This window comes from Haemorhous mexicanus, chromosome 22 (genome assembly GCF_027477595.1).
Source record: "Haemorhous mexicanus isolate bHaeMex1 chromosome 22, bHaeMex1.pri, whole genome shotgun sequence".
Taxonomy (NCBI): domain Eukaryota; kingdom Metazoa; phylum Chordata; class Aves; order Passeriformes; family Fringillidae; genus Haemorhous; species Haemorhous mexicanus.
The window spans coordinates 7,441,035-7,456,920 of record NC_082362.1 but is presented as its reverse complement, the minus strand read 5'-3'; the positions used below and the strand labels follow the sequence as shown (position 1 = coordinate 7,456,920).

Sequence of the window (15,886 nt, the reverse complement as noted above, 5' to 3'; positions counted from 1 at the left end):
GTGCCCCTCCCCGGCCTCGCAGTGTCTCCTGTCCCCCTCAAGTGCTCACCACGGCCATGTCCCCTCCCAGGCCAAGTACGATGCCCTGAAGAAGCAGATGGAGTCGATGGAGATGGAGGTGATGGAGGCTCGGCTCATCCGGGCGGCCGAGCTCAATGGCGAGCTTGACGATGATGATTCAGGTACTGTCCTGCCTCCAGTGCTGGCTGCTGGCACACCCTGCAGTGTCCCCTTCTCCCAGTGCCACCCCCACAGCCCCTTGGTGACCATGTTTCCCCACACAGGTGGCGAATGGAGGCTGAAATACGAGCGAGCAGTGCGGGAGATCGACTTCACCAAGAAACGGCTGCAGCAGGAGCTGGAGGACAAGCTGGAGGTGGAGCAGCAGGGCAAGAGGCAGCTGGAGCGCAAGGTGAGTGGGGGCTCAGCTCTGGGGACTTCCTGGTTCCCTCAGCTTGGCTAGGACAGCAGGGACATGGTGGCATCCCAGAGCCCTCACTGCCTGCCCACTTCTGCCCACAGCTGGCAGACCTGCAGGCGGACAGCGAGGAGAGCCAGCGAGCACTGCAGCAGCTGAAGAAGAAGTGCCAGCGCCTGGCTGCTGAGCTGCAGGACACCAAGCTACACCTTGAGGGACAGCAGGGACGCAACCATGATCTGGAGAAGAAGCAAAGGAGGTGGGGACAGTGTCCTGGCAGTGGGGGGGACATGGGGGACACGCCTCTGGCAAAGTGGCATTACCATTTTAGCAGGAATTTGGGCACCTCACCAGCTCATACTTGGCCGAGGTGTCTCCAGCGGGATGGGGCTGCCCAAGTTGGATGTGTTTATTGTGAAGGGGATCCCCATGCCCTTTTGAGGGGCCCAGAGCTGAGTGACCCCATCCATGTGGGGTCACACCCCATGGTGGAGGCTGCTGGTGCCCCACGTCTCCACTCGGCATGCGCTGCCATCCCGTCCCCTCTCCCAGCCCCAAAGTTTGCTAACGTTATTAAGCAGCAGGGACGCTTTCATCTCATTATGGTAATGATCGCACACACAAATACAGCGAGAGAATCCAATCTAATTAATTTCAATTTCCGCGGATTGGAGTCTGTGCTAATGCAGCTGTTTATTACCCAGCGCAAGGAAAAATGGGGATTAGCTGCCGAGGTGTTTAACGCAGGTCACAAACTCAAGCGCAGGGTTGTTTTCCAAGCCCCAAAGGCAGTGATTTTGGAGCAAATCCAGCTGATCCCATCCCAGGGGCACTGGAAGAGATTGCCACGTGGCTGCCTGGCTACAGGCTGTGCTGAGCACTCCTTCAGCAGGGGCTTGTGTCCTGTCCAGGGGGTTGTGTGTCCCCTTTGGGGATGGGACTGGTGCCATGTCACATGGAACTCCCACACTGGGATGCATCTGTGGGAGCCAAGGTACCACAAGAGCCCATCTCTCCTAGAGACCCCTCCGTGTCCTGCCTGGCAGGTTTGGTGTCCCCAGCTGCTTTGGAGTAGCCAAGCCCCTGCCATTGGCAGCCACAGTCCCACGGGCACATGCTGGCCCTGGAGAACAGCTGAGGTGCTGCTGGGGTTGGTGCTGCAGGTGCTGCACTCCCCTTTATAATGGAGTGAAGGCATCAGGAGGAGTGTCTAAATGACTCCGTGCCACTGTGGTGGCAATTAAAGACTCATCAACAGTGTGTTTCAAACAAGCACTCAGCAGCACACCACCCTTCCCAGTGCTTGCTGCTGAGGGAGGGGGATGCTCCGTGCAGTGCCCCTAGCACAGGGCTGAGGATCAGTCCCTGGGGTGCTGAGTGCTCACCCCACTCTCCCTGTGCAGGTTTGACAGCGAGCTCTCTCAGGCACATGAGGAGGCACAGCGGGAACGGCTGCAGCGGGAGAAGCTGAGCCGAGAGAAGGATGTGCTGGTGGCTGAGGTCTTTGGCCTCAAGCAGCTGCTGGAGGTGAGTAGCCCCCAGCCCCTCCCCAGCCTCCCAATCAGCGGGTGCCCCAGGCTGATGGTGACCCTGTCTCTCACAGGACAGGGACTCAGACATCGCAGGGCTGACACAGAAGGCAGAGGCGCTGGAGGCAGAGCTGCAGGACATCTCCTCCCAGGAGTCAAAGGATGAAGCCTCCCTGGCCAAGGTGAAGAAACAATTGAGGGACCTAGAGGCGAAGGTCAAAGACCAGGAGGAGGAACTGGATGAGCAGGCTGGGACCATCCAGATGCTGGAGCAGGTACAGCGGGGAGGGGCGAGGTTTCTGGGTGGGGTGGTTTCATGCAGGGCTGTTATTACCTGGGCCGGGCTTGCCTGGGAAGAGGAGGCGGTCGCCCTGAGCCCGGCGTCAGGCCAGGCATCGCCGCGGCCGACACGGCTCCTGGCCCTCCGTGCCATGGCCCGGCAGGTCACCATGGGGCGGGCAGCCCAGCTGGCCTCAGACCGGGGGGTTTTCAGGGTGAGTGGTGACTGGAGAGTGGTATGGAGGGGTCCCCACGTCCCCTTTGCTCTGAACACATCCCCACCATTTGCAGGCGAAGCTGCGGCTGGAGATGGAGATGGAGCGGCTGCGGCAGACCCACGCCAAGGAGGTGGAGAGCCGTGATGAGGAGGTGGAGGAGATCCGGCAGTCATGCCAGAAGAAGGTAGGGCTCGGCTGTGTCCCCTCTGCCCAGGAGGGCCTGGGATGCATCCCCATACCCTGGCTGGGTACTGGGAGCTGCCAGCTGGGCACCGTCATGCAGCACCCGGCTCCCACGCAGCGACCACAGCCCGGCTCCACCGGCCCGGCGGGTCCGACCAGTCCGTCTGCTGCCCGGGCCAGCGCACGCCGGGCTTTGTGCCTCTGGTTGCGCAAACACCCAGCTGGTGGGGTCACCCAGTGTCTCCAGGCTGTGGGGACACGTGAGGAGGGGTCATGACCCCTCCCCGCCACCCTGACTTGCTGCCCCTGTCTGTCCCCAGCTGAAGCAGATGGAGGTTCAGCTGGAGGAGGAGTATGAGGACAAGCAGAAGGTGCTGAGAGAGAAGCGGGAGCTGGAGAGCAAATTATCTGCTGTCAGCGAGCAGGTGGGGTGAAGGGCACCTGGTCATCTGCCTTGCTTTGGGGACCCTGAGGTGGCCATGGTGGGGTGGACACCCCTCTGGCATGGAACTGTGGCAAAGTTTCCCCTGCCACAGGCCAACCAGCGGGACTTTGAGACGGAAAAGCGCCTGCGCCGGGATCTGAAGAGAACGAAGGCGCTGCTGGCTGATGCTCAGATCATGTTGGACCACCTGAAAAACAATGCACCCAGCAAGAGGGAGATCACCCAGCTTAAGAATCAGGTATGCATCTAGACACTTCTCATACTGCAGGCTTTGAGGGACACAGGGTGTCCCTGTTGCCCAGCCAGGCACTGAGCTATATCCCTGCAGCTGGAGGAGTCAGAGTTCACCTGTGCAGCTGCTGTCAAGGCCCGGAAATCCATGGAGGTGGAGATCGAGGACCTCCACCTGCAGATCGATGACCTTGCCAAGGCCAAGGCGGCGGTGAGTGGGTTTGGGTTGTGATGAACAATGGTGGGGCCATGCCTCATTTGCACCCAGGGCGGCCCCACGCTGTTTGGAGTGGGTTTGGGGGGTGAGTGCCCCATTCTTGGGATGCAGGGGAGACATGTGTGTCTCCCTGCAGCTGGAGGAGCAGCTGAGCCGTCTGCAGCGGGAAAAGAATGAAGTGCAGAGTCGGCTGGAGGAGGACCAGGAGGACATGAATGAGCTGATGAAGAAGCACAAAGCAGCTGTGGCCCAGGTGAAGTGGGAGGAGCAGCTGCACCCACCCCACCCCCTCAAAATGTCCCTCGTGGAGCCAGTGCGGTGGGATCCCCACTGATGGCCCTCGTGTGTCCTGCAGGCATCCCGGGACCTGGCACAGATGAATGACCTCCAGGCACAGCTGGAGGAGGTCAGCAAGGAGAAGCAGGAACTGCAGGAGAAGGTGAGGATGCACCCTGAGTGAAGCTAGGACAATGGGAGGCACCCAGAGACCTGCTGCCCACAGCATTCAGGACTGCACTGCACAATGGGGGTGCAGAGCAGTCTGGTGGGAAGCTCTCCATCAGGATGGGAGCAGCATGGCCAGCAGCTCTCCTCCAGGACAGCGTGGCAGTGGGGGCAGGGTGATTGTGGTCGAGGCTGAGGCTGTGCCCTCTCCCGCAGCTGCAAGGTCTGCAGAGCCAGCTGGAGTTCCTGGAGCAATCCATGGTGGACAAGTCGCTGGTGAGCCGGCAGGAGGCCAAGATCCGTGAGCTGGAGACCAGGCTGGAGTTTGAGAGGACGCAAGTCAAGCGCCTGGAGGTAGTCACAGGGCTTTCCCTCTGCTCCAGCTGGGACAGGGGTGCAACAGGACCTTAATGAAGGTGCCTGAGACTTTTCAGAGTGCCTCCCCTCCCCATGACCCCCCACACTGCAGCCCTCCCCCTCTGGCAGCCCATCCCTGTCTCCACAGGGAAGGCTCCCTGCAAGCACTGATAACAGTAATCCACCGCCCAGCCCGGCAAAGTGCTGCTCTTTCCCTGCATCGACTTAGGGAAATTATAGACTCCCCAGTCCCGCGAACGCAGCCTGTTTTATATTCTGCCTCCGCAGCTCTGCCGGGGAGCGCGGCAGCTTAGCTCTCCTCTTCATATTTTCCAAGCTATTATTTCCTTCTCCACTCTCTCTGCCGGGGCCATAAATATGCAGCGGCTGGCTCAGTGGCTGGGGGAGAACGGGAGCTATTTTTTCCCTCTGTTACATGTTTTAATTACTTCACACACAGTTAAATCTATTTTTCCAATTCAACAAAGCCCTTGCTGTTGTTCTGCCCCTTGCCTGGCCCTGGGAGGGGGTGGTTTCTCCTCCATCTCCTTGTGTAAATTGATGGGAGTGGGATCCATCCTTGCATCATCAGCTGGTGGGTGTTGGGGTGAGGGTGGACCTGCGGGGTGAGAGGTCCTTGGGGGGATTTGGGGTGACCCTGGTGCTTGGCAGAGCCTGGCCACGCGGCTGAAGGAGAACATGGAGAAGCTGACGGAGGAGCGGGATCAGCGCGCAGCCGCCGAGAACCGGGAGAAGGAGCAGAACAAGCGGCTGCAGCGGCAGCTCCGCGATGTCAAGGAGGAGATGGGCGAGCTGGCCAAGAAGGAGGCAGAAGCCAGCCGCAAGAAGCACGAGCTGGTGAGGAACCCGTGATAGGGCCAGGCAGGGCACAAGGGGGTGTTCCCTGAGGAATGTGGCTCATCCCACTCCCTCCCCGCAGGAGATGGACCTGGAGAGCCTGGAAGCTGCCAACCAGAGCCTGCAGTCAGACCTGAAGCTGGCCTTCAAGCGCATCGGGGACCTGCAGGCGGCCATCGAGGATGAGATGGAGAGTGACAGCAATGAGGACCTCATCAACAGGTGAGAGCACCTGGGCCCGGCTCCCCCGCATCCCTGGGGGTCACTGCTTCCCCTTGCCACTTCAGAAATGCCACAGGGACCCCTTGGCTCTGCCTGGCCCTGGCAGGATGCTGTCTGTGCATCCATCCATGCATCGTGCACACGTGCATCTGTTCATGCACCCGTGTCTGTCCGTCCATGCATCGGGCACCTGTGCACACAGGCATCAGTCCATGCATCTGTGCATCCATCCCTCCGTCCACCCGCAGCCCCCATGAGCTTCAACCATTTGTGGAGGTGCCTGAAATGCATCCAGGATCTTGCCAGCTGGCTGGAAACAGCCCAGGGAGCCCCAGGAGCCAGGGCAGCACAAGCTGGCAGGAGGTTTGGGATGCTGGGATCCAGCCCAGCCCAGGATAGAATTATAGAATCATACAATTGTTTAGGTTGGGAAAGACCTCTGAGAGAATCAACTCCAGCCATTAACTCAGCACTGCCATGTTAGCACTAAATCATGTCCCTAAGTGCCACAGCCACACATTTTTTAAGTGTTTCCAGGCAATGACTCCACCATTTCCCTGGACAACCTGTTAAAATGTCTGATCACCCTTTTGGTGAAGAAATTTTCCCTAATATCCAATCTAAACCTTCCATGGCACAACTTGAGGCCATGTCCTCTTGTCTTATTGCTTTTTCATTGGGACCAGCATCTGACACCCCCTGGCTACAGCCTCCTTTGAGGAAGTTGTAGGGAGTGAAAATGTTCCCCCTGATCCTCCTTTCCTCCAGGCTGAACCCCCTCCAGCTCCCTCAGTTGCTTCTCATCAGAATTGTGCTCCAGACCCTTCCTCAGCTCTGTTGCCTTTCTTTGGATACACTCCAGCACCCAACCTGGGATGCTGGGATCCAGCTGGATGCAACCCCACTCCAGGGGCACAGGGCAGCCTCACCTCCTCCCCTGACCCTTCCCCATAATTTAATTTGCCCACCCACTTGGTTTGATTTTTTTTTCTTTCATTTAATTTCTTTTCTGTTGTGTTTCTCCCCACTCCAACCCTGCCCCCTCCAACCCCTCCCAGTTTGCAGGACATGGTGGCAAAGTATCAGAAAAGAAAGAGTAAAATGTGAGGAGCATCTCTTTCCTTCTCCCCTCCCCTAACCCCCACCTCACCCCCAGGGGCCGGGGTCCCGCATGCCACTGGCCCAACTCTGCATGCCCTAACAGCACCCACGGCATGGCCCAGCACAGCACAGCAGGGCACATAACCACATCCCGTGCATGGGGACGGGATGAGCCCCGGGAATGGGGTGGGGGGTGATGCTCTGCCATGGCTGATGACAAATGTGTCAGCGTGGGGCAGCAATGGAGCCCTGCTGACACTAATTAATACCCCATCCATGGTCGCTCCCACGACCCAGGTCCTGCTTAACTAACGGCACGTTTGCCTGGACATAAACTGTGTTTGATGTGGAGCTTAATTCCATTGGTCAGAAAACCCTAGCTGCCCCCAGAGCTTGTTTTTGGGGCTCATTGGGGGTTTTTTTTGTGTCATTCTGTGGTTTTTTGTTGGTGTTTTTTTTTCCCCAAGCCCAGCGTTGCCTGGATGTATTGCAGGGGAGGGAGATGCGCAGGATGGAGAGCGGCTTGTTGCTCTGAATTTAAAAAGAGAAGGATTCATATGCAGGGTCTATCCAGGCCTGTCCCTTGTGCTGTTTGCTTTCATTCCCAGGCAGGGAATAAGCCCAAAACCAAGTGGATAAAAGGCCATTTGAGATCATGTGATACATCCCATCCCTTCCTTGGAGTGGCCTGGTGGGAGCGGGGTGGCAAGAGGGGACCACACCGCTTCAATTTCCGTATAGATCCCGACGGTGCTGCCGTAGCCCTAATGAAAGCAGTAAGCGGTGAGGTATTAAGAGAGATTTATTCAGGGATGCTTTTAACGTGGAGGAATGGATTTTGCAATGCAGACAGCACCTTCTTTCTAAAGGCAATCAATATGGTTACGAACGGCCGTTATAAATTAGATGGTTTAAGCCAGATAGGACTTTTTTTACGCCGGGACGTAAATCAGGGGCTCTGGGGCACGGCAGGGCTGTAAATCTGCCTGCTGTGCTCCCGCGCCCGCCGTGCCAGAGCCGTTTCTGTTCCGCCTGCTAAACTCCTGTTTACCCGGGGCCATCAGCATTGCTCTTCCTCGCTGTAATTCTGCACTCCGCGGCAGCCTATGAAATGAACCCACTTATTTCCTTCCCAATCCTGGAGCTGGAAATCTCCTGTGTTTCTGGAGCTGTGCCCTGCCTGCTGCCTCAAAGCCAGGCAGTGACAGGGAGATGTTGGGCAGAGGGTGCAGGAGCCCCTTGGGTAGCCACAGGAGTTTGGGGGTGCTTCAGGGAGCCCCTGGCTTGCAGGTTGAATTATGTGTGTGCAGATTATGTCCCAGAGATGGAGCAGAGCCATAGGATGGGGTTTCACCCATGCCAGGGTACACAGGCAGTGGGTGCTGGAGGGTTTCAGTGCCTTCCAGTGCACTTCCATCTCTCCAGCACCCAAAAACTCACTGCCCCTTGCTGACCTCTTGCTTTCTTCCACCCTGACCTACTCCTCTGGCAGTGACGGTGACTCAGATGTGGACTCGGAGCTGGAGGAGCGCGTGGATGGGGTGAAGTCTTGGCTCTCCAAGAACAAAGGCTCCTCCAAAGCGCTCTCTGATGATGGCAGCCTGAAGGGCAGCAGGTGGGTGCAGGGCTGGGCATGGGGCTGGCATGCAGAGGACGAGCTGAGCTGTGCTGAGATGTGGATAGGGCTGGGTGGGTGCCTGTGAGATGTGGCATTTGGTGCTGTGTTCCCACCTGGTGCTTGTGTGGATGGCCAGGGCAGATTTAATGCTGGTTTGCGGCTCAGTCTTCATTGGGGACACACGTCCCTCTACCCAGGGGGAACTCCCTGGTCCCCCTTCCCTCATCCCACCACGGAGGCCTACAGGGCATCCGCAGCCCCCACCCCATCTGACTCCCCCAGGGCTTGCGGTGCTGGGCTTTAGCTCTGTGCAGGATTCCATCTCTCCAGGATTGATTCCCTGCTCCATCCTGCCCTCCTCTGCAGCCGCACCCCATCTCTCCCCACACCTCTCAGAAAATGTTGGCAGAGGTGGGGAACATGCCCAGGTGCACCCACTGCATGGGGCTGAGGCGCACAGCCCCACTCCCCTTCCCCCTGTAAAACGCTTGCCTGCTGAGCACAGATTGCTTTTATCCAAACCCAATTTCCTAGCAGGGCTCCAGGAGTCCCAGGGGACTCCCTCCCTCTGCCGAGCAGGGGGGAAAGATCTGAGCTGGTTTCTGTTAATTGGTTTAATTTATTCAGCGGTGCAGATGTAAAACATTTTGTTATTGGAGATAATTCCACCTTTTCTGAAGTCGGGAATCAAACGCAGCGGCTCCAGGTAGCCGACAATGAAATAAATTGAAGGCAACACTTTAAAGGGGGATCAAAGTGCTGGGCTAGAACAATTCCCCCATTTACATGACATTTTTCCACGATGCCATTTCCCGCTGACGCAAATTGCCGAGGCCGCCTCGTCGGCCCCTCCTTCTCCCGCTCATCTCCGTGTCTCTCTTGTCTCCCCGGTGCGTGCGGGGCCGTGGTGCCGCGGCACAGGTCAGCCCCGCCGGACGGCCCCGAGCCCGAGGAGCGGCCGGTGTCGGTGTTGAGCTCCCTCAGCTACAGGAAGCGGCCGGGCCTCAAAGACTCCATAGGCGGCCGCGGGGATGAGCAGACGCTGTTCAGCGCCCTGGGCGAGCGGCCGCCTTCCCCCGAGCGCCCTCCGCGCCGGGCGGCCCGCGGCGGCGAGCCCCAGGACCGGGCGGCCGTCATCGCCCGCGCATTCGCCGACGCCAGCGGCCGGGCTCGCCAAGGGCTGGACAAGCGGTGGTCCCTCTCGGCCACCGACGTAGAGAAAGCGTCTGTCGCCTCCGCCCCAGTGAGCCGCGTCTCCTCCGCCTCCTGGCGCGGGCTGGAGGACGGCGACGATGGGGACGAGGGGTGCTCGGTGCTGAGCTTCGCCCTCTCCAGCCCCGGCAGCTTGCGGAGCCGGCGCGGGGGCCCCGAGGGCCGCCCTGAGTCGCGGCTCTCCCTGGCCCGCAGCCACCTGGATGAGGCGGACGAGGGGTCCCGCGGGCAGCCCCTCCTGGGGCGCAGCTTCTCGGTGCCCCCACGGCCCCGCAGCGCGGCCTCCGAGGAGGAGGGTCCCGGGGACGCCCGTCCCGTGCGGCACCGCTCCTACCTCGACCCCGACCTGGAAGCCGCCATCCAAGAGGTGCTGAGCTACCGCCCGCTGCAGACCAGGGGCTACTCCAGCCCCGACTCGGGGGACGATGGCCGGAGTGTCCGCAGTGTCAGGAGTGTCCGGAGCGCGGCCCCTCTGGGCGCCGCTGACCGCCCCTCCGGCAGCCTGCGCCGCTCCGCGTCCGCCCTCGACTTCTCCCGGCACACTTGCCGGTGCCGCAGCAGCTCGGGCTCCTCTGAGGAAGAGGAGGAGCAGAAGAAGAAGAGCTCCAAGAAGCGTGCCAAGAAAAGCAAGAAGAAATCCAAGAAGAAGAAGAAGAAGCAGCAGTCATCATCCGAGTCCAGTTCCTCCTCCGAGTCTTCCTCCGGCTCCACCAGCTCCTACCGCAGCACCTCCAGTGTCAAGAAGGGCCCGCGGGGGGCAGGGAGCGAGGAGCCGACACGTCCTGCCCGGGGCAAGAAGGAGGAGAAGCAGCGGAAAAAGCAGGTGGACAACCTGATGATGAAGTACCTGTACCGTCCCGAGAGCGACTGAGGCAGGAGGTGGGGGCGGTGTGTGCCGTGCAGCATGAACCTCCCCGTGTGCCACTAACCGCTCGCCCTAACCCTCTCCTGACTCCGGAGTTCTCCTCCGCCGGCATGGGGCACCCCGGGATGGGGCCGCCCTCTGTGCCTGCAGCAGCCCTGCTTTGGGCATCTCCATCCTTGGGGAGATCCCCGGCGTGGCCACAGCGGGACCGGCAGCTGCATGTGCTGCCAGGACGCAGCGTGGTCAGGATTAGCAGCTGCGGGACACCAGGAAGTGCTAATCCCTTCCTGGCTCCCCAGCCATCGGCCAGGACACATCTGGATTTGCTCCTTCAGGAAATTTTTAAGGGTTTGATGGGCAGCACAGCCCCCAGGAGCAGAGGGGAGTGGGATGGGTACTAACATGCACCCGCTGCAGTGTGTGAGCATGGGGGGAGGCAGCACCCATTGGGGGGGACCCAGGTTGGACTGCTGGAGGTCAGAGTTGCTCTGTGCCCTTTTGGGTGCCTGTGATGGGAATCTGGGGTGTGAATGGCATCAACTGCAGGGCTCTGGAGCTCTGCACACTGTTTGATGCAGAGAGGGTGTGTTTGGGCTCGCTGGCAGCAATTTCAGAGTAGGCTTCGTCCTTTCTGATGGCTGAATAGGAAAGTGGCTGGAGGAAGGGAAAAAAGGCTTTTGGAAATGTGGTTGCCTTGAGCTGTCCATCCCAGAGGAAGGGAAGGCATCATGGGGTACTGGGGAGCAACACTCCCAGCACCCAGCTCTGGGCTCAAGTACAGCCAGGACCCTCAGGGTGTCTGGGAGCACTGCTGTTGGCATTCAGGGCCATGAGCCTTTTCCTGGGCAGGCTCAGCTCGGCCCCACTGCAGAGCAGGGGCTCAGCTCAGCGCAGCGAGGAGTTGTTTGCAGTGAGGCATGTCCCAAATATCTCGGAAAGAATAAAAAAGGAGGCAATCAAGGCTCCATCCAGCTGGCTGCCAGCGTGCTGGCTCACCGCAGCTCCCGCTGCAGCCGGAGGGGAGTTGAGCTCAGCAGCCAAGCCATGCTGGGGACATGGAGCCCCTCGTCACCCCCCCTAACCCTGCTCTCTCCCACAGCCCCACGAGCTCCCGGCACACCTTCACCTACGACAGATGGGACGACGAGCAGGACGCCGGGGACAGCACACGTCGCTCCTCCCGCAGCTCCCCCAGTGCCAGCGAGGCGGAGAGCCGGGCTGCCGAGACCCCTGCCTAGCCCCTCACCACCACTTCCCTCTGCCCCGGGAACACTCAGCTCCAGGGGCCGCCCCGGGCAGCCGGTATTTCTTCTGCACGGGTTGGGGGGGACGCACGCAGCCGCCCCCCGGCTCCAGCCATGGGAGGAGCAGCCCGGCCGGCTCGCTGGCTGCACCCCCCACCCTCCCACCTCCTGTCTGTCCTTGGCGGCGGAGTCGGCTGCTCCGGCACCCGGGATTTATTCCTCAGTGCCTGCTGGCACCTTGTTTTGTAACTTAAACTCCCCCCTTCGGCACCCTGCCGTCCTCTTACACCCCTTTTAGTTGAGCCAAAGACGTCTCTCGCTGGCCGGGCCCTGGGGAGCAGCCACCCGGCAGCCGGGAGGGGGACATGGGGAGAGGGTCCCACGTGCCCACCTGGGTTTTTGTGACCCCCCCCCCTCCCCCAGCCCTCCACCTCTGCCTGGCTGTTTTGCACTAGCCCAGCTGTGCATCTTCCCCCACCCCCTTTACTTTCAGTATGAAAATAAACGTCATTTCTGGCTGGTGATACTGGCTGCTGCCTGCTCTGTGTGCCTGGGGGGGGTCTCCCCGTTTTGGGGGGGTGTCTGCATGGTGGAAGGGTCTGATGGAACGCATCCAGCCCCAGCAAGGATGCAGAGCTTCATGGATAGGCCAAGTCTGGCCTCTTTCCTGAGCCTGCTGCACCCATGGGTGCTGGGGAGGGGAGCGGGGGGAAAGCCCTCGTGGGTGCCAGTGCTGAATAATTTATCAATCTTCATAAATATGCAGATGAGCAGCGGGACAGAGCCTCTGCCTGCTGGCGTTAAATAATTAACGTGGAGGAGATGATGATGTGCATTGCTGGCTGCCTGCACAGCTCAGCCTCGGCCCCGGCCGTGTGCTGTCCCCGTGCCATGTGCTGTGCCCTGGCCCCAGGCACACCCTGCACCCTGGGGACCCCCTCACTCCTTGGCAGGTTGTTTCCCTTTCCCCACTATCTCTTGGAAGCACACAGGCCAAGCTCGGTGCTCGCTGCCATAAAGCCACGCTGCGCTAATGCGCTTTCATTAAGTGGGAGCGATCTAATGATAATAAAATGGCACATTTAACATTAAAACATTTAACTTGACTCCTAAGCGAGTGTGTCTCTCCGCGCTGCTCCTGCTCCATCTTCATGAGGCTGACAAAGCTTCTTAATTTGTTCCCCAGGAGTGGGTGCTTGGTAGAGATGGTTTGGCACGGCGTGGCATGGGGGATGCTGGGATGCTGTGAGGCGGGGAGGCAGGGTACCAGGATGCAGGGGTGTGGGGAAGCAAGGATGCAGAGGTGCTGGGATGGTGGAATATGGGGACGTGGCAATGCAGGGTATCTGGGGTGTGGGGTTGGAGGTATGCAGCATGTTGGGAGTCCCCAGGGTGCAGGGAGATGGAGATACATGGAGATGGAGGTGTACTGGGTGTGAGGACACTGGGAGATGCAGGGACACAGCTGCAGGCCAGTGAGATGCCATGGGGGCACTTCTGGAGCCCCACACCTACTGTGCAGCCCCAAGCACACCGGGGAAACGAGTGATGGCAAAGTGGGCCATGTTGTAGGATGGCTCCTCGCCCAGGCTCAGCTCACACAGCAACTTCCCCACCACTGGCGCCAGCTTGAACCCATGGCCTGTGGGAAGGAGAAGGAAGGTGGGGACACAACCATCCCCACGACCCTGAACAGCTCTGGGGTGCTGGGCTGGGGGGTGGCTGCCCTCACCTACCTGAGAAGCCGGCACCAATGACGATGTTGCTGAACTTGGGGTGCCGATCCAGGATAAAATCTTCATCTGGAGTGTTCTGGGGAGCCAGGATGTGAAGGTGAGGGGACAGGCTGGGGTCCACCTTGGGGTGGAGGAAGGCTCAGGACCCCAGATGCCTGGATCTGTGTCCTGGGGAGGGTCTCACCGTGTAGAGGCAGGTCTCCATCACTGCTGGCTGGGTCTCCAGCCCGGGCAGATAGCTGCTGATGAAGCTGCTCAGAACGGCGATGTCAGGGCGGGGGGCACTCGAGGGGACCTGATCCCGCTTCTCTGGGTCTGTGGGGCTGCCATGGTGGTGGCACACCTGGAGCAAAACTGGTCAGGGTAGGCTGGCTAGGGAATCCCTCACCTTCAGCTGTGCCCTGCTCACCTTCATCAGACCTGGGTACTCAATGGAGGGCAGCCCGTAGATGCCGTGGGGGGCTTGGCTCAGCCCCAGGGTCAAGAAGCAGGGGCTGACACTGCCCAAGCCAGCACTCCCAGGCTGCTTCTCCCTCCAGTAGCAGACATTGATGCGCAGGGGCTGGAATCACTCCATTAGCTCTGGCCATGACTGTGCCACCCCCCACCCCGTGCCACCAACCTTTACCTGCAGTGGCAGGCGGAGACCCAGCTGTTCCACAAAGGCACCAGTCCAGGCTCCGGTGGTGATGATGAGCCGGGGGGCTTTGTACACCCCAGCAGTGGTGGTGACAGTGACCGTGGCCCCAGGCTGGATGCTCAGCACCTTCTCCCCGTCCCGCAGGGTTCCTCCATGTCGGCGAAAAACCTCCTGGGTGGGGGGGGGCGACAGGAGGTGGCTGCGAGGATAGAGCCAGGGGACACCCATCCCATCCCAAACCATCCCATGTCAACCCAAAGCATTCCATCCCCTCAGCAGCACCCACCTGCACTGCCCGCAGTGCCCGGTCAGCGAAGAGCACCCCGGCGGTGCTGTCCAGCACGGCCACCTGCCCGGCTTGCAGCCGGAAGCCCGGGAAGCGCCGGGACAGCGCCGCTGCGTCAAGGACTTCGTCAACACCCAGGTTCCTCCTGCAGGCCTCCAGCTCCGGCTCTCCCGGCGGCCCCAGCATCACCAGTCCGGTCTGCCTGCATCCCACCAGTCACGTCAGCTCGCCCTGCTCCCCCTCCCTGTATGGACCCCCGGCTTGCTTTGTCCCTGGGGGAAACTGAGGCACGGTGACAGCAGTGATGCTTGGGATGTGTCACACCCTGGTGCTGGGGCACAACACGGTGGGATGCAGGGGACAAGGGCAGAGTGAGGTGCATGGGGAGGGTCTGGACACTGACATCACACTCTCCCCCTAAATACAGCAAGGGCACGGCACAGGAGGATCATTTAGATGTTCATTTCCTTAAAGACATTTCCTTCGTGGAGCCCCATAAATTACCAGGAGCTGGCAACTGCCTGCCAAGGAAGCCGCATCCCATCCAAAGGTCACTGCCCCCAGTCCCGCGGGGAGGGGACAGCGCCCGGCGGTGGCTGCGTCCCTGTCCCCATCACCTGTAGAGGCTGGTGCCGGTCTCGGCCTCCAGCTGCTGCCAGAGGCGGAAGCAGTCGGGCATCATGCGGGAGTAGTACTCCTGGGGGTAGGCGCTGCGGATGATGCGGCTCTGCCCGTGAGAGCTGCCCCGAGAGTGGGGCAGGAGGAACTGTGAGGCAGAGAGGACATAGGGGTGACCACAGACACTGCCACCCTCAATGCCACCAGCCCCGTGTGCGCCAGCGCCGTGCATTGGGGACACAGCCTGTCCTGTCACCCACAGTGCCGGGAAACAGCAGGAAATGGGGGTCCTGGCGCTGGGGACATGAGGGTATTGGCATTAGGGACAGGGTGTCCTGGCACTGGGGACTGCAGTGCCAGCAGCAGCTCTGCTCTGTGCCGCGGTGGAGGGCAGCCAGGTCTGCAGGCACCCTCCCCAGCCTGTTGGGAATGGGGACGTGGCAGAATGGGGTCACCATACCTGCTCCAGCAGCAGAGTGTCCTTGTGGCGCTGGGCCAGGTGGAAGGCAGTGAAGGAGCCCTGAATGCCGGCCCCGATGACAATGACATCGTAGGTGGATTTCTGGGGCTGGCTTGGGGCAGCCATGGCCGTCCTCGTCCCTGCTGCTCTCTGTGGCCGCTGGGAGGGGGCCAAGGGGAGGAACGGGGCAGAGTCCAGCCAAGCCGAGCGGGTGGTGGAGCCTTGGCAGCCTTCCAGCTCTGTGGGAACACCGAGGCACACAGGGGCCACACTCTTTCTGTCCCTTGCAGCTGGCCAGGCACAGATATTCTCATTCCCCCACCAACACCAGCGCCTGGTCCCAGCAGGGCAGGCAGCTCAGCTGATCAGGGTGGCAGAGACGTGAAGGAAAACCACTTCCAATAATTCCTCCTTCCCCCTGGTCACTGCTGGCTCCAGCTGTGGTGGGACACAGGGCTTCCATTTGTGTGCCAATGGGAAACCCCTCCTTGCTTCCAGGCAAACAGGGCTCTTTTTTCCCTCCAGCACAATTTATTACAGCCATAAACCATTTTGTCGCCATCTTTTGTTGTTATTTTTTTAAAAGGAGATAGGGGTGATTTAGGGCTCACCAGAGCTGTCAGGATGCAGCACGGTGGATTTTGCAAGTCTGTAAAATTTTGGGGCGTGACTGGGGTTTGGGGACAATGCCTTGAAGTGGGGGAC

The 15,886-nt window shown here is 60.2% G+C and overlaps 2 protein-coding genes across 7 annotated transcripts in view; one reads left to right on the top strand and one right to left on the bottom strand.

Moving 5' to 3' along the window:
- The window catches only part of MYO18A (myosin XVIIIA), a 36,463-nt gene extending 24,887 nt beyond the window's left edge, over positions 1 to 11,576 (top strand). For 3 of the 5 annotated variants that reach the window (XM_059866347.1, XM_059866346.1, XM_059866345.1), the window contains 17 exons: positions 71 to 182; positions 285 to 412; positions 523 to 677; positions 1,822 to 1,945; positions 2,022 to 2,222; positions 2,518 to 2,628; positions 2,948 to 3,052; positions 3,164 to 3,310; positions 3,401 to 3,514; positions 3,657 to 3,773; positions 3,876 to 3,959; positions 4,181 to 4,318; positions 4,994 to 5,179; positions 5,262 to 5,401; positions 6,460 to 6,504; positions 7,995 to 8,117; positions 11,297 to 11,576. In XM_059866347.1, coding sequence (XP_059722330.1) covers positions 71 to 182; positions 285 to 412; positions 523 to 677; positions 1,822 to 1,945; positions 2,022 to 2,222; positions 2,518 to 2,628; positions 2,948 to 3,052; positions 3,164 to 3,310; positions 3,401 to 3,514; positions 3,657 to 3,773; positions 3,876 to 3,959; positions 4,181 to 4,318; positions 4,994 to 5,179; positions 5,262 to 5,401; positions 6,460 to 6,504; positions 7,995 to 8,117; positions 11,297 to 11,435 — 2,169 coding nt within the window. In that variant the 3' untranslated portion in view covers positions 11,436 to 11,576. The remainder of the gene's footprint in view (positions 1 to 70; positions 183 to 284; positions 413 to 522; positions 678 to 1,821; positions 1,946 to 2,021; positions 2,223 to 2,517; positions 2,629 to 2,947; positions 3,053 to 3,163; positions 3,311 to 3,400; positions 3,515 to 3,656; positions 3,774 to 3,875; positions 3,960 to 4,180; positions 4,319 to 4,993; positions 5,180 to 5,261; positions 5,402 to 6,459; positions 6,505 to 7,994; positions 8,118 to 11,296) is intronic. The other 2 variants (XM_059866349.1, XM_059866348.1) reach the window with 1 other exon arrangement.
- Positions 11,577 to 12,480: 904 nt separating this feature from the next.
- Positions 12,481 to 15,335, bottom strand: PIPOX (pipecolic acid and sarcosine oxidase). Of its 2 annotated transcripts, XM_059866351.1 has the most exons (8): positions 15,182 to 15,335; positions 14,721 to 14,869; positions 14,104 to 14,305; positions 13,806 to 13,988; positions 13,587 to 13,739; positions 13,362 to 13,520; positions 13,178 to 13,253; positions 12,481 to 13,083 (listed from the first exon to the last, which is right to left on the bottom strand). In XM_059866351.1, the coding sequence occupies exons 1-8, from the start codon at positions 15,305 to 15,307 to the stop codon at positions 12,953 to 12,955; spliced, it is 1,179 nt and encodes a 392-aa protein (XP_059722334.1). In that variant the 5' UTR covers positions 15,308 to 15,335; the 3' UTR covers positions 12,481 to 12,952. The 2 variants fall into 2 exon arrangements, with proteins under 2 accessions (XP_059722334.1, XP_059722335.1); XM_059866352.1 differs by lacking the exon at positions 13,587 to 13,739.
- Between the last annotated feature and the right edge of the window lie 551 nt (positions 15,336 to 15,886).

What these genes read in the sequence shown, in the direction of transcription:
- PIPOX (XM_059866351.1), bottom strand. Translation starts at nt 15,307, where the DNA reads ATGGCTGCCCCAAGCCAGCCCCAGAAATCCACCTACGATGTCATTGTC. An exon ending in TGGAGACCTGCCTCTACACG is followed by an intron (nt 13,254 to 13,361) that starts GTGAGACCCTCC and finishes CTGGCTCCCCAG; the next exon opens with AACACTCCAGATGAAGATTT. An exon ending in CATTGGTGCCGGCTTCTCAG is followed by an intron (nt 13,084 to 13,177) that starts GTAGGTGAGGGC and finishes TCCTTCCCACAG; the next exon opens with GCCATGGGTTCAAGCTGGCG.